This window comes from Chelonus insularis, unplaced genomic scaffold, assembly GCF_013357705.1.
Source record: "Chelonus insularis isolate UGA/USDA-ARS -01 unplaced genomic scaffold, ASM1335770v1 contig_399_pilon, whole genome shotgun sequence".
NCBI classification, from domain to species: Eukaryota; Metazoa; Arthropoda; class Insecta; order Hymenoptera; family Braconidae; genus Chelonus; species Chelonus insularis.
In genome coordinates, this window is record NW_023276554.1 from 1,365,563 (window position 1) to 1,383,128 (window position 17,566).

At 31.9% G+C, this 17,566-nt stretch overlaps 1 protein-coding gene across 5 annotated transcripts; it reads right to left on the reverse strand.

Annotated features, from left to right (window-relative positions):
• Positions 1-345: 345 nt before the first annotated feature.
• nompA (no mechanoreceptor potential A) lies at positions 346-17,009 on the reverse strand. 5 transcript variants are annotated; one of them, XM_035085181.1, is made up of 18 exons: positions 16,774-17,009; positions 13,606-13,738; positions 13,187-13,272; positions 10,185-10,446; positions 9,731-10,012; positions 9,367-9,642; positions 8,371-8,670; positions 8,197-8,292; positions 6,984-7,746; positions 3,600-4,168; positions 3,330-3,508; positions 2,703-2,842; positions 2,468-2,614; positions 2,304-2,393; positions 1,565-1,904; positions 1,304-1,473; positions 895-1,038; positions 346-787 (listed from the first exon to the last, which is right to left on the reverse strand). In XM_035085181.1, the coding sequence occupies exons 2-18, from the start codon at positions 13,679-13,681 to the stop codon at positions 592-594; spliced, it is 4,116 nt and encodes a 1,371-aa protein (XP_034941072.1). In that variant the 5' UTR covers positions 13,682-13,738; positions 16,774-17,009; the 3' UTR covers positions 346-591. The 5 variants fall into 5 exon arrangements, with proteins under 5 accessions (XP_034941072.1, XP_034941071.1, XP_034941069.1 ...); XM_035085180.1 differs by having other exon boundaries at positions 2,694-2,842; XM_035085178.1 differs by having other exon boundaries at positions 8,371-8,682.
• Between the last annotated feature and the right edge of the window lie 557 nt (positions 17,010-17,566).

Below are 17,566 nucleotides of genomic sequence, written 5' to 3' on the forward strand. Positions count from 1 at the left end.
AGATACGGCTCTATTCCCTGTTCAGTGATACGTTTTCGACCGCCAGTAAAATAGTAAACTTTGATTTAAGCCAGAATACCACATCTCCACATTAACTGCTGTTGCTTTCAACATTAAAACAACTATTATTTTACATATAATAATCATTCTTCTTATTATTAAAATTAATTCATACATTTTTTAAATCTTAATTTATAAATTCATTACAATTAACAATTAATAATTAACGTAATCAATGATATATGATTGAACATGATCCGTTAATTGTACAAAAATATTCCAATTTAATATATTTATATCAAATGAAAAAAATTTAGTTGATAATTATCTAGTAGTAATGAATTATTTAAATGCAATATCGCGATGATCAAAATGAATATAAAAGTAGTACGAAAATAATTGATTTGTAACTATATGATTTAATTGATTGTCAAAAATGTTATCGAATAAAAGCAAGTATAATTGATGATGAATCACATTGAGTGAGCTATTTAATCGTTATCCGATCTTGTTTTTTGTAAGATTTTTAATTAATTAGTTAACGGAAAACGTTTAAGCTTTCATAGTGATCACCTAAATTAAACTACTGTCTCATATAAGATGTAAATTTTCATTACGCGCAGACTTTGATTGATGTAACGATGAGTCCCGAGAAACTTCAAACAATGATGGATCTGTGTAAATCGGCTCGCTTGGATCGAAATCACTCCTTCGATTTACTGTCAATCCCACTGCTCCTTCCATCTCGGGAGACGATAATTGATGATTAAAAATTTGACTTAGCGACCTGACGAAAATTAATGTCCAATTTATTAATATTATGTATAATTATCATTTCTCCCGATCGAATTATTGATTATTCTCTTAATGACATATTCAATTGAAATAACTCACGGTGCTTGGAATGGTTTATGAAGCCCAGATCTCATAAAAGAAAAATTATTCACTCGAGCACTACTTGATTCCTCGTTGATGACACTCCGGCTCAATACTTTATCCACGCTTTTGTTCTTCCGAACTATTGGATATCCATATTTTCTGAAAGAACATCAAGTACGGGTCGTTAATCAATTTATTAACGATAATTCCAGAATTTATAGTAACATGTAAAATTATTGATTGCTTAAAAATATTATCAACTTGAATTATCTTCATTAATAATAATTAGAGAACAGAATTGGATCCTGTTTGATGTTCATAGATGGTAATTTGTGATTTAATATTCAATAAGATATTACTGAGCACTGTGACTAGACTCAATGTGAATAATTATTCATGTAAAATGTCATTATTCAATATTTACCTGTAAATCAATAGAGTGAGAAGTACGACGGATGTTAAGAGTACCACCAGCCCCACTACCACCGTCACCAATCCATAATATTCGTTTGGAGTGATACAAATTGTTTCCAGCGGAGCCACTTGTTTTTGAATGACATTGTCCTCATACATATCATATCGCGAGTCAAGAACCTAGAAAAAGTAGGTTCATAACCATCAAGAAAATCTATAACTTTATTTTCGTCCAAGAAATTGGTTGGACGTTATGACTTATAGCACTCACTTCAATCATTTCTCGAACATGCTCCTCCTCTCCATCTTTTTCATCTTCATCTTCTATTAACTCTGTACTATTTTTCACCGTCGAAAGTTTCTCATGTTCGTCCAATGCATCATCAGTATCGTTCAAAGATCTTCGTCTGCGTTTGCCAAAGGAAGGTTCGCTCCTTCCAGCGCTTCCGGAACAGTAAGCTGGTTGGCATCCGTCTCGACAAGATCTCACGGTTGCCTCAAAGACCAGGAAATTTGATTCCGGGATCTTGAAAGCATTGAATCGTGCCTCGAGACTGTCTCCTTCTCGGAGACGATCAAGACCCGGGAAAACGTAATTGTCGACTGGGCAGCTGTTTAAAAAAAATGTTTAACGTGAATGAAAATTTTTTTCCATTTTCTTTTACTGTTTGTATTATTAGCCTATATTCTTGCAGCTGGTTTTGTAATCAAATTACTTGCTTTCGAGTGAAATTCGAGATATTAAGATGGCCATTTACACCGGAATATACAAAACTTTTGAAAGAAAAATTGACAGATGGATTATATGTTATTAGTACTTCCTGCATATTTTCATTTGATATACATTTATATTTAAAAATATTTAAATTCATATATTGAATGAAGAGAAAAGGTAAAAATAAATACGTCATATTATCTGAAAACACTTTAAGCTGTAAGAGTCAGAGCTTGAAGGATTGTTCAAAAATAATATTTCTATACTTAGGGATGAATATTAAAAAATAACTCACCCAAATCTATCAATCAACTGAACACTCCTTCCAGAGTAGGGATCTCTGGCAATCACATTTGTGGCAAAGATATCCGTTGGGTAATTGTATCTGAAATATTTACAAATTTTATTAAAAAGTTATTGAAAAGTTTTAAATTGAATTTATATTTGACTTGATTTTACCCATCCTGTGCTTCCAATCGGAAGGTAAGAGGATCACCAACGGCAATAGTCGTAGTCGGTCTTCCCTGATAAAGAATCAGCAGTCGTACTCTTGAGCTCAAGGTATTTTCAGCTGGAAGATACTCAATAGGAATTGGAGATCCTGATCTGTTGGAAATAGATGTGATACGTTTTATATTTCAATGCTTACAATAGTTCAATAGTGAATTTCTACGAGAAGATTAACCTGGCGTACCCGGCACCAATGTAGCCTGACGTGACAACTGCTTCTCCTGGTCCTCGAAATAGACATGTCAGATTGAATCGTTTGTCCCTGCCTGTCTGCACGTAGTCCGAAAATTGAACAACCACTATGTTTGTCATCGTGTCTCCATACTAGAAAATTGGATTTGTTAATAATTAATGGATTAATGGATTAGAAGATGGACAAATCATTTTGACATTTTGAATGTCGTCTGATCAAATTCTATTTTCCACATATGACAATGAAAAATATTTGATCATTCATTTATGTTGAAATGTATCATCATAACAATTTTGTAGAGTAATTTTTTACTGTCAAGATTAAATTTTCAAAAATGTTTTTTTTTTAATGTCTTTAAATAAAGAGAAAAAAATTTAATTTATTCCATGTACTTGTTATATCTTGAAAGATATAAAATTATAGCAATTCATACTTGTCAGAGTTACTGAAGTAATTTAATGAAATTTTTATTCAAATAATAGATAATACACAAATAAAAACTACAATTTAATTTACTGCATAAGAATTCAAACTGCTTTTCAAGTTCATAATGATTGTGGAATCTCTAAAACACTTAAAAAACAATTTTTTAATTAAAAACTCAAAGCAATAAATTACCCGCATTGTTCCACACTCAGGATAACCCTGTGGTCCGCTAATACGAAGAACATTAACAGTACCACCATTTCCTCGGAAGAAACAACGATCGTAATAACCATAAGTATATATACGACCAATAAATCCTTCAGGTGTTCTCAGAGTAAATTCCATCCCATCTTCACTACACACTTGGCTTACTATTAACAGTAAAAGTCATTTTTATTTATTATTATCTTTCAATCAAAAGTAATAAAAAGACGTTATAAGAATAGATTTAAATAAAATTACCATCCAAACACTCTCCATCGACCCCTTGTCTTCCACTGTTTCTCTCATAAAAGTCATAATCTGATCCTGTATCATAATAAATCGGGTTTCCCATCGCCATATCCCTCGAATCTCTGTCACTCAATTCACAGTTGTCTCTCTCGGCTCCATAGGGTGCGGCGTATGGACGATAATTAAATGATCTACAGACAAAGTCTCGTGCATCTGCACATTCTCGTTCACACTCGGTTAACGTTGTGGCTGTGGTGTATCTCCTGACAAAGGGCTTGCGGACACGAGTTCTCTGGCCAACCTGTCGGAAGTTCTCTTGTTCATCGCAACGAGAGAGAAGAGGTGGACGACCAATAATTGGACCACCACCAGTACCAATCGGCCGGGCATTGTAAGGATCACCTTCGTTCATATAACCATCAATTCCGCCACCAATTAAATTGTCAGGGTATCCACCGAACCCTAGAGGTCTTACTGGGGCTGGTGCTGGAGCATTGCCACCGTAGTAAGGCCGTTCACCATAGCCTTTAGTGCCTCTTACATCATCGTCGTAGCTATTCGATGGTAATCCAGGATATCTGAGAACATGTTCAGTGTAGATTAGTTTTCATGTTGGAATAGATCTTAAAGAACTACATTTAGCTTCAAAGGTTACTATTATATTCATGTAATTTAGTCTAATTAGTATTTTAATGACCAAAAAGAGATATTTTCTTGATAATAAAATCAAAATAAAAGTATATCAAATACATTTTGATATTAAATAAACAATCTTTTGCAATACAAAAGAATATTATGGAAAAAAAGACTCCAAAGAATTACTGTGCAATTTGGTAGATTATTGAATGAGTTTCAATAATGAATATTAAAATCGAAGAGTAGACTAAAATAATTTTCGTTATTTAATTCAATTAAAATTCAGGTCAGTCAAAATTTATAAATTTCACTAAATTGATATTTACATCCAATCGATGCAGCAAAATTTATTGAAATTGGTTAATAATTGATAGAGTTTTGTCAACATTAAAGCTATGAAAAATTAATGAAAGTCATTCAGATGAAACTGAATAAATAAAGTAAAAATAAACCTAGGGATGACATGAAGAATTTATAGAAGGGATTATAATAAATGATGTTTGTATCATGCCTATTAGGGGTGTTGATAGGGGCAATTTACTTTGACAATTGTACAGAATCAATCAATTCCCTATTTATTCAAAAACATATTAGAAAAAGCTTCCTAGTCATTATCAATAATCTTTTGAAATAAAATAGCCTAATATGACATCAATGTTTTATGTATCATTATTTGAAGGGTCAAGCTTGTAAAAATTGTCTATGACTAGGTTATTGACTTTTTGGAGTAATTTTTTTCCTCTCCATCTCCATCAATTTTATATGTATTAATACTCTGAGGGTTGATATAGAGGTAGCTGTATCGTTGCATATATGATAGTTTTTCCCTCTTCATCTAGAAATAAATTATTCAATGAAAGAACGATTTACTTATCGTTTTCATAGCTTGGATATCCAAGTCAAACAAAAAACTCTTGATTTGGTCAGTGATAGCTGGAACTTCACTCAAAGCTTATAGCTATAAATAAATATAAAAAAAAATGTTTGAAAAAATAAACCCTTCCATAGAAACTAAAGTGAATTTTGTAGTGAATTTGGCTAAAATAATAGGCATTTGGCCAGATATTTATTCGACCAGAAAATCCTATATTATAAGTGAAATAAAATGGTCTCTTTCTATTTTAAATTTGATGGGAATAATGGCATCAACTTCTTTTTGTATTTATAATAACATTTCTAAACCTTTGATTGCAACTAAAGCGATAAGTGAATTTATTACTCTCGTTGAAGTCATGATGAATCTTATTATATGGAAACGTCAGAAATATCGACTTCGAGTGAGTATAAAAAATAATGAGATTTGAACATTAATTATTTTCATTCTCTCTATCTCAATAGTGATGGAGATTCCTTTATTTTTAACAACAGATTCAAAAACTAAATTTCATTTCCAGAGGATCTTTATTGGATTCATAAAATTCTTAGAAACTGCAACCTCGAAAGAGAAGATGATTTTAAATAATCATGTCAATCGTTACACAACTTTTTACATTTTAACAACAATAGCACAACTTATAGGAATAACTTCCTATATCATTTGTCCTTTACTACAGGTCCATACGTTTCCATTTACAGGTGAATATCCTTTTTCTATCAAATCCTATTCACCTCTATACTTCCTAATCTATATCCATCATATCTCAGTGCTACTTCAAGTAATTACAAATATCATTTCAATGCATCTAATGACTATGTTATTCTATAATGCTCTGATGAAAATTGAAATATTAAGTGATGAATTAGAACATGTCGATAGTCGTAAAAAGATGCTTCTCTGTATTGAAAAACATCAAGACTGTATTGAGTAAGTACTTGGAGATCTAGGAGAGAAAATATTTCTCAATAAATAAATGCTTAACTGTCATTTGATAGGTATGTAGAACAATTGAATTTGGGATTACGTTTTCTCATATTAAAAGGATTTTTCACCAGAGGTATTTCAATCATCGTTGGAATTACTCCGCTTATCTATGTAAATATTGATGTCTAAATAAAAATATCAAGTACATGTCAATCTAATATTTAAATACTATCGTTTTATTTATAGAGTAATAACATCGTTGAAATTTCACGAACACTACTTTACTTCGTCAACGTCATGACGAATAATTTCATAATAACTGGACCAGCTGACGATATTCATGAAGCGGTATGTAATTTGGGAACAACAGAAATTTCCTTTCTGAACCTCTACTTAAGTGTATCTTTTTTTTCTTTCTTTTAGGGTCAAAATATTTCACTGGCAATTTACAGTAATACGAGATGGATCACTAATTCGAAAAAAATGCGCAAGGAAAGTTTAATAATTATGTGTCGAGCACAAAGACCGCTTAGTATTTTCGTACATGGAATTTTACCTGCTTTAACGAGGAAATTCTATGCTTCGGTGAGTTTGTAAAATCGATAAATTCTACTTGAAATATTTTACAGACATTTTTTTCATTGTTTCCAGTTTTTGTCATTTACTTTATCTTACACAGCAACGTTACGTGCTATTTTGCAGAAAGATTAAATTTGTAAATATCAACAGAGTAAGCTGTTTACTGTAATAAAATAAATGTCTTGGATATTATTCATGGTAGACTGAGCAACATAATGAATAATATAATTAAAATGATAAATTATCATTTTATAATTTATTTTCAATATAAATTCTATTAAATAGATTATTTAAAATAAAAATAGATAAATTATAAATCTCTAATAAAATTTCTTATCAATGATTTATATTTATGAATAATTTTTATTTAAACTCACCGGTCTCTGTTGGGAAAAACATCCTTGTCAGGATATCGATCCGTAGGATAGCGTGGTGGAATTCGGTTAACTCCAGGTACAGCAGTGGGATACCGGTTCAGGGAATCATCAGGAAGAGGAAGAGGATATCGGTTTCCAACAGCAGGATAATGCTCATCTCTTATTGGATATCTATCAGCAGGGCTTGGATATCGATTTCCTGGTCCCGTAGGAGGAGGATAACGTTGTCCTCCCGGAGGATATCTATGATACCCCGGCATCCCAATCAATGGGTAATTATCACCATTGACCGGATAGCGGTCTCCTCTGATGGGATATCCTTCGCCAGCCACGGGATATCGATCACTCGAGACAGGATAGCGGTCTCCCGAAATGGGATAACGATCTCCATAAGGTGGGTAACGATCTGCGCCCACTGGAGGTGGATATCGGTCTGCATGTACCGGATATCGATCACCCGTAACAGGGAATCGATCACCGCTCGATGGATATCGATCACCGCTGACTGGATATCGATCGCTGGGATATCTATCCATGGGATATCTATCACCTCCTGGATATCGATCTGCTGGAAATCGATCTCCTCCGGCGGGATAGCGGTCTGGTCTTTCTGGGTAGCGATCAGGATATCTGTCAGGATAGCGGTCATCAGGATATTGATTTGGATACTTGCTGTTAGGATAACGTTCTCCAGGGTAATGATACTCTGGGTATCGATCTCCTTGAGGATTTGAATAACCTTTATCATAGTCATCTGGATGTCCTGGAAATCACAATAATTATTCATTATCATTAATTAGTTATTTTACATTTTTTTAAACTGGATATAAAGTTCAAGATATTATTATCAGAGATTTATATGATAGACATGATTGAATATTAAATAATGAAACAGGTATGATTAAAATATTCATTAGATAATTTAATAATTAATTTGATATAAATAATATTTATTCTAGAAATTATATTGATTTAAATCAGTGATATATTTAATGAAAACATTGAATTACTGCTAATTAATCAATGTGATGCAATCAAATAATTCAACGTCACTTTAATCAATTGAGTAATTTCTTTTCCCAACTAAAATTTTTTTGTTTGAGTCTCCAGCTACCATCATCATTATCTTCATTAACCTAATTTCATTTCCAAGACTCAACCACTTTTTAGGGAATTAGTAATTCTCCAGCAATTTATAAAATCTTTTTCTTACCTGGTCGTCCAAGAGAAGGTCTTCCAAAATTAGTATCTTGACCTACAGGATCTGGCCTGTAGCTAGGATTATCTCTATCTCCATCCATGTGTTGATCTGAAAACAAGGGGATTTGTAAGTACTTAAGGTTAATGTGGAAATGCTTGGAATTTAACTTCATTGAATGCAACTCACGCATGAGGTTTTCGTAGTAATCATAATCAGCATCGTAAATAATCCTATGTCCGTCACGCTGGTTGAATCTGCTCAGACGACAGGTACGATAGTGTTCAGAATACACAGCACTTCGGCACTGGAAGCTCGTTTGTCTCAAGCATTCATCTAGACACTCGCTCAAGCTTCTTCCGGTTATCTCAGAGTGGAATTCACTACTCAGACGCGAGTTCCGGTAGCGCTGGAATGCCGTGTCTGGACGTCTGCTGTCCGGGTAGAGATGGGGTGATACACTATTGTCCGGATATTCAGAACCACGTGCTACGGAAGGAGCTACTTTTTGTAAGCTGACATTGGTAAGACATTAATCTGACATCTTGAGTAAATGTCACGTACTCATGTAGAATAATGTCGTGTATAAATTTATGTAAATATAATGTTGTAAAAGTATTATGAACAAGTGTATTTAATATATAAGGTAAAAGCATTAATTTTCCACTCAATTAAATATGCATCCTTCAAGGAATGATGTAGAGAAAATAAATTATCCATAAAAGTTTAATTAGGGGATGTTATACTACAATATTGTTATTAAAAAAAAATTTTACTTCTTGGTATCTTATAAAAATTTATAAGCTTTTTCAGTTAATTAAAAATTATTTGAGACTAATACAGCTAAAGATGTCATAAATTTATATCAAAAGTGAAACAAGAATTTTATTCATTCATAAAATGGAATGATAAATTTGTATTCCAAACATGTTTCAGTTTTTTATGCTTGATTATGATCAATTAATTTTATTATAAATATGTTATGATAAATTAATTGTTGGGAAAAGAGTTGTTGATGAATAGCATGGCTTTCATAAGTGTCACAATTATTTTTGATGTGACGGTTTGAATGTACAAAGTGGGAATTGAATTAATTTAATAGTCATCTTTCACTGTCATCATTTGATGTCTCAAATAAAAATCAGTGCTTTTACTTCTTAATAAATAAGTACTAAAGCAACTTACGATTGTCCAAACAAACGAGGTCGTAAAAATGATATGATGGACTGCTGCTTATTCCAATGTCATCTTTTTGCGATACTGAATCTTCCTCAGATATCACACACTGTCGTGTTTGCTCATCGTACTCAACGCTGCGACAGAAATATTTCTCAGCCCTCAAGCACAAAGCTTGACATTCATCCAACGTAAGGTTTGTATAAATGTCAACTTCAAATGGACCACGCAATCTTTTATTTTCTTCTTTTACAAATACTGTTAAGCCATCACATCTCCTTTCAGCTGTTTTGACAAAAATATTTCAATTTAATATCATAATTATAAGTTAAAAAGACATTGCTATTTTATTTTATTGAAAAAGTAATTTTACCGTTCAAACAAGTGTTTTCCAAATAATCTGAGTTGGGATCATCCTCTAAAAGTTCTGGATGTGTTCTACGAGTAAAACGGCTGAGTAAGCAGCTTCTCGTGACAGCGTCATACGTTGCTGAACGACAAACAAAGCTGAATTCGTTGAGACATCTGTCTTCACAAACTGTTCTATTAGTGGCACTAACTTCTTTGACATCAGTCATTGGCAGTTTCAATTTTTTTCTCGGATGTCTCTCAAATATGTACCGACGATTCGGACAGTCCCTTTCGATTCGGTTAGCTAATAAGAAATAAAAGAGAATTAAAATAAAATTAAACCAATATTCAAATATCTCTATAATCTCTTGAAATAATATTTTTTCAATGTTCAAATATACATTTGAATACCATCGAATTACCATAAATTTCATGAATGATGTATAAGTGGATATGACTTGTCAATATTGACTTACATGTTAGGCAAACTTCAGTAAAATGAACACTATTAGGTACGAGCATTAAATTGCCAATTCCTTCTGGTTGCGCTTGTTCTCTCGTTAAATAACACGTGCTTTCCTCATACTCTGCTGTTCCGCTGAATGACGCGATTCTACTTCCAGGCTGGAAATCAAAGCTTGAACAAGCACGTTGTAAATTATTGCCAGCTGCTCTGTCACGTAAACACAGGTCCTGACATTTTTCCAAAACTCTGAAGGGTGGGGCCGTGTCTCTGACCTACACACCGACAAATAACATTTTTATTGTCAGTAGAAAAACAGTTTATATTTATTGTTATTACTACTACTAATTTATACCCTGGAGAAATTTTATTGTTCTAAACACCCACGATGATGGAATATTATATTTATTTTCTCATGATTACCATTCATTTGTCAGATTAAAACATCCAATTGATATTAAAATGAAATATCTCAAGTAATAATTTGTGTTTCTCTACCCGTATAAAACAATTTCTCTTCTCTACTCCAAACGTACTTGAAATATTTTCTACATGTAAAAATAATGTACACAATGAAATTGATGAAATAATGATATATTGGTGAGTAATTGTAAGATATAAAAATGTGCATAACTTCTATGCAAATGATGCTATAAGGTTGATTGAGGACTCAAATAAAAGGTCTAGACGAGAGGAAAAAAGTAGATATAGTTAGAATCATGGTTAGAGCATAGTTGATGCAGAAATTGAAGCAAGTTCCCGTTTTACCCCATTTTAGGGGTGAAATAATAAATTTTTCATATGTTTGACCCGATTCCGCATTTCTACGCATCAAGACGAAGAGAATGAGTGGTCAAACTTGGAAATCGGACAACTTTGATTTTTCGACCCAAAAAAATGGCAAGTGGTACCCCTTTCCATTTTTTTTGGCCAAAAAATAAAAGTACTCCGATTTTGATGATTGAGGGCTCATTCTCTTCGTCTCAATGCGTAGAAATGCGGAATCGGGGCACCGATCGAGAAAATTCACTTTAACACCCTTAAAAACGGGTTACACTAAATACAAATTACGAATTATCATCCCCTTGACTTTAAACCCTTATAACTCATGAAAGGACGGTCCAATAACTGATTTTAGGGACGTTTTAGAAAGCTCAAAATCTAAGCTAAATATACATATCCATAAAAAATGTTCAAAAAATTTTCTTTCACCCTTAAAATCGCTAAAATATAAAAAAAAATCACATTTTTTTGGGAAGTTGCCAACTATTTTGGCAATTTTGAGGGTGAAGGAAATTTTTAAAACATTTTTTATGGAAACGTATCTTTAGCTTAGATTCTGACGTTTCCATACGGCTCCTTAAAATCATTATTAGACGATTTTTATGGGAGTTATCGAGGTTCAAAGTCGAAAGAGGGCCAAAAAATCGTCTACTTCTTAACTTTGAACCTCTATAACTCCTATACAAATCATCTGATAATGATTTTAAGGATGTGTATGAAAACTTCAGAATTTAAGCTAAAGATGCGTATCCATAAAAAATGTTTTAAAAATTTCCTTCACCCTCAAAAATGCCAAAATAGTTGGCAACTTCCAAAAAAAATGTGATTTTTTTTCATATTTTAGCGATTTTAAGGGTGAAATAAATTTTTTAAACATTTTTCATGGATATGTATATTTAGCTTAGATTTTGAGCTTTCTAAAACGTCCCTAAAATCAGTTATTGGACCGTCCTTTCATGAGTTATAAGGGTTTAAAGTCAAGGGGATGATAATTCGTAATTTGTATTTAGTGTAACCCGTTTTTAAGGGTGTTAAAGTGAATTTTCTCGATCGGTGCCCCGATTCCGCATTTCTACGCATCAAGACGAAGAGAATGAGCCCTCAATCATCAAAATCGGAGTACCTTTATTTTTTGGCCAAAAAAAATGGAAAGGGGTACCACTTGCCATTTTTTTGGGTCGAAAAATCAAAGTTGTCCGATTTCCAAGTTTGACCACTCATTCTCTTCGTCTTGATGCGTAGAAATGCGGAATCGGGTCAAACATATGAAAAATTTATTATTTCACCCCTAAAATGGGGTAAAATGGGAACTTGCTTCAATTTCTGCATCAACTATGCTCTAACCATGATTCTAACTATATCTACTTTTTTCCTCTCGTCTAGACCTTTTATTTGAGTCCTCAATCAACCTTATAGCATCATTTGCATAGAAGTTATGCACATTTTTATATCTTACAATTACTCACCAATATATCATTGATTTTAAGAAATAAAATATTCCATTTTAATTATTCGATAATAGTTTATTCCAACTATTTAGTAACATAATTTTTATGTATTTGTTGCTTAATGTTCTTTTTTCCGCAAAATAAATGTTTATTAAATTCTAGTAAATGTTCTCATAACTAAAAATCAATATTTCATTTACTGTATACACTTCATTTTTTTTCTCGATATAAAGCGTTGTCATTCTTCTACTTGAATCTAATAAAAAAACATTTCTCCGAGTACTTCAATAAAATTTCAACAACTTTCTGGGGGAAGTTATTATTTTTTATATGTCAAAAAACTAACTGCTGAATATAAAATTTTACATTATTAAATTTTTTTTATCACAAAATAAAATTATTTCCCGGAATGAAACCCAATTGAGATAGTTTGGAACTCTTCCAGATTAGTTTCACTGGCGGAGAAAAAGAAAAGTATTGAGCCATCCTATTTTTATAAATAAAATTCCAAAAGAGGAAATTCAACAAAGTTACATAAGAAACATCCTCGGTAATTTTCTAATAAATTAATTATTCTATTCAATATATTTATCTTAATTAAAAAGTGACCGATTGCTAAACAAAGCAGACAAAAACTATCGTCTATGAATCCGCTAGAGATTAACTACGTAAAAGTTTTGTTCTTTTAAAAATGAGTGAACACGAGATCATACATCACCTTATAATCTATATAATCTTTGAACTAAAAAAGTACATATATAAAAAGTGAATTTCATAATCCTACCACTTCATCATCAAAACCTTGGAGTTGTTGATCCGGTAGTCTTTCGTAAACTATTCTTCCAGTTCCGCCGTTACACGTGGTTTGGGCTGTAAAAAGAAAAGTTTTAAAAAATGATTAATTTAAAAAGAAGATCGTATTATAATACAACAGAGTAATAGAGTATAATGAAAATGATATTATATTCATGAGGTTTAGAAGACCAAAATCGTTCCAAACAATGATCACGACCTTCGCAGTCGCTAAGTTCTATTACTAGAATTGTTTTTATTCTTTTGATATGTAGACTTTCGTTGTCAGCTTTTTATCATGCTAATTAGTGGGCATTGTTTTAATGGTAACCAATAGTTAGAATGTTGATGCACTTTCATTGTAATGTATACCTATCATTTTCAGATATTATTCTTCACTTTTCTACCTACCATTTGCTAGCATCTTCAGAATTGTCAGAACCGTGATAGCTTGAACCATGCTGAACATGTTAAAGATCCTTCTCATTTTGAGTATAAAATGCTGGTACGACTATCAAGTGGTCATGCCACTTGTTTCTTTTAACTGAAAATAAACAACAACAAAATTATTCAAATATGTTAATAATTTTATTTAATTATTAATAGTAAATAGGAAGATAAGTAATTAATTAATCAACATAATTGGATATTTTAATTAAGTTTAATTCATTTATTTATTGGATTGATGATGAAATTAATCAACGAGGGGAAAATCACGGGATACAATGAAAATAAATTTAGTTAAATTACCAAGATGATTGCTATCATTTTTCAAAAATAATCGAGTCTATTTGTTTTAATTTAATGTAAAGTCAAAAATGTCAACAAGAAAGTTTCTCTTAATCTGCAGAGCCCCGAGTAACACGGTGGTGCCGACAGAACTAATTTCGAATGAGGAATTGAGAAAACCTATGAGAGAGTACTATAGGGAGTATGAGGTGGGGTCCATTGTATTGCATAAACGTACATGTCATCAACAGAAATTCCCACACGATCAATTCAATTTCTATATACCGCTAAGAAATTCCAAAAGACTATTTCACTTTAGAAATTCATTTATTATTACTATAAATAAAATTGTCCAGTCATATTATTGATGTCTTTTTTCTTCTATTTATACCGAGAAAAAATTCATGCTGCGAATGTTATGCGAAACATCGATTTTATCGCTGTTGTATTCAGTGTCCGTAATTACTGTACTGTGTTAATATTTATATATTCCTTTTTTTTTGCTTTATTTTAATATAAAAAAAAAAAACACCTGCAATCTTCTAAATACACGGGAAAATAATTAAACTATTCTGAAATAGTTTTATGAAAAATTAAATATTATTTCAACAAAAGAAATTCTTTTGATGATTGATAAATGAAAATATATTAATTAAATAAATTCTGTTGAGATAAAAGGGAAATTATTAATGCATGAAATGAATGTAGTTTTAAAAAATGGGGGGGGGGTGATTGAATGAATGAACTAGTTTCTAAAATTGTCATTTAAAAATTAATTAAATTAGGTAAACTTCCGTTTTTACCGTTTTTCTAAATTATAACGGTTCCACTGACTTCCGTTTCATTCAATTTGATGACATTTAATAGAAAAAGGGTTAAAAAAAATTTCACCCTCTGTTTAATATAAATAATAGAGACACAAGGGGTAAAACAATCACCTGTGGCATAACGGTTCTTTAAACATCTGATTGAATTAGTGAGTCTTCAAATTTAATTTTTTTTTTTTTTTCAATTTTGTCACAAAAACATTTAATCCCAATCTCTTGAGCAATATAAAAAAAAAAGGTAAAATGGATAAAAATAGGAAAGAAATAAAAAAAAAAAAAGTGTGATAAATTTTTGGCAGTAACTGAATAAGAATAATGTCGTCTGATAACTAAAAATAGATGCAAATAACTAGATAGTGATTAATTAATCAGCACATAGACGAGACTGAAGCGTGACCGTGCGTGAGATCGTGTCATTAAATAGTCTAAGCGCATTTTATTTTTTCGTGAAGCCTCAAATCTGAAAGCTGTGATAACCAAAGGACTAATGGATAGTTAATAATGCGAAGCCTGGAAGTTGGAACTACGCTCTGTTGCCTCTGCGGGCGTGTGCTTCAAGTCCTCTAGACTCGCGTGTGTTCACAGGGAGAAATGACGATGACGCTCGATGTGGCTAGTGTGTGGAAATGTTCAGGGTGAGTGCTCATTTGGAATTCGATGTAGACCCTTGTTCCGACACTGTTTGTAAATTCACACAATAATGTACGTCCGGCAATCTTTCTTTTTTTAACCTGTGCTTCACTGATTCATTTGTCTCTTCTGATCAAGTCGCACGGTTTTTAGTAACCCTTTCAGTTTATCTCGATCATGTATATTTGTTAGAAAGCACTTTATCAAATTATTAATTAAATTTTTTCCTTTCTTTTGAAATTGGCAAAAATAAATAATTAAGGGAATAAACAGAACTAAACAATAAAAATGGAATGAGGAAAATACAAAATTAATTATTAAGACCCCGTAAATTTGAATTGGCAATAAAAATAATCCAAGGTCTACGAGGTGATAAAGTGAGCAATAAAAAACCAAGAACCCTCGTCCAAGTGCATTATCGAGGCGCCAGGTGTTTTATGCTTTATGTAGACTTATATTTCAAACAATAACTTGTAATATTTACTGACTTTAATATTTACAAGTGTAAAAAATGTCCTGAATATGCAATTAATTATCATTATTTTTGCATTGAATTTTCCGATAATTATACATCTGTGTTATTTATTGATGAATTTGAATTTCAAATATGAATTCCTAAGCGAGATTAATGAGATAGCGAGCGACGATTAATTTTTTATGAAGAGGAAATGAGTGTAAGAACAGTACAGGTAAAGTTATTGATTTCTTAGGCAACAAGTGGGATTAATCAATTTTATGTGGAAAATGGAAAGAAACAATTTCTGGAATTGACAGGTTATCTCCGTAGAATACGGAAAAATTCGATTGGAAATTGTCTCAAAATAAATGCAAGTTTGATCATGTATGAACGTGGGAAAAGTCTATCTATTCTAGAGAATTTCTATTCTCTTTTATGCTTTTGATTAAACTCATCTTTGTTAGATGATTACATCCATTAACTATACTCGCGAGAATAAGGAATTTCTCGTTATATTATCATTACGATAATCAATAATAACTTAATTATCTGATGAAATGAAAAAAAAAAAATTATCGAACATTTGAAAATTGCTTTAGGCTTCATTAAATTTTTTTTCATCGACAATCAGAAGAATGAACCAGCAAATCTTCTTTTGGGAATTAATAATTAAATTAAAAAATATATGATTAAAAATAGAATGAAGAAAATAAAAATGCAAGATTTTCTATTAAAGAGTTAAAAGGATTAAAATTTTAAATTAAAAAAATGTAATGATAAAAACAGTTTACTGACATTTTCAATTTAAATAAATGTAAATAATTATTTAAATAAGAACAATTGTATGAAATAAAATATGTCAACATTGAAAAATAATCAAACAAAACAATTGATACTTAATAATTGTATTTATAAAGACAAAAAAAAAATCCTTACCTTGTATTATTTCACGTTGGCCGAAAATTTAAATAAACACACTCTCGATAATGGATTCCCGCCCATGAATAAACATGCAGAGAATCGTAGAGATGAGAAAAATATATGCAAAATAATAAAATGTTAATGTGCGGGAAGATGAAACGTCAAAGGGGAGGATAAAGTCGCGTGATGACAGCTGGGAGCGCGACCTAACACGAGTAACACCTGTAATCAAACTGACGTTAAAAATTGGTGTGAAAGTAATGATAGTCCATGGGAGAGCCAAGCAGGATAAATGATACTTCGTAGGGGGCATAAAATGTGTTGATGGTGGATTGGGGGGATACCTGATGGGGGTATACCCGAGAACTTGGATTGCGCTGACAGAGGAATCCTGGGTGGGATGGGATGAGTTTCTGGCCTTGTGGACAACGGAAGTTTGCTTATTGTTTTCAGTTTCCGCACGACATCCGGGAAAAAGCACATACGAGCACGCTCGGTCGATGCCTCGATTGGGATAACGATGATGGCCCTAGTGAACGCGTCGTGTCGAGCATGGCGGAACCATGGATTAGAGATTCCGAACGGACATGAGGTCAATCTGGTTTGTATCACCGTGAATTATTGAAAACCTAGTTTCTAAGTCAGTGAACAAGTGTTAAATACATTTGTCATTAATTTTTTAATAGCTTACAACTATTTCTATTCACTTTTATTTGTAATTATGTAGTTAACTATGCATTTATTGACTCATAATCTTGATTTTCGGAAAAATGGAACGGAAGAAATAAAAATTTCATTTATTAAATCA

Coding starts and splice junctions, on each gene's coding strand:
- nompA (XM_035085176.1), bottom strand. CDS start 13,681: ATGAGAAGGATCTTTAACATGTTCAGCATGGTTCAAGCTATCACGGTT. Junction 1,905..2,303: donor CAGTTGATTGATAGATTTGG/GTGAGTTATTTT, acceptor TTTTTTAAACAG/CTGCCCAGTCGACAATTACG. Junction 1,474..1,564: donor ATGTTCGAGAAATGATTGAA/GTGAGTGCTATA, acceptor TACTTTTTCTAG/GTTCTTGACTCGCGATATGA.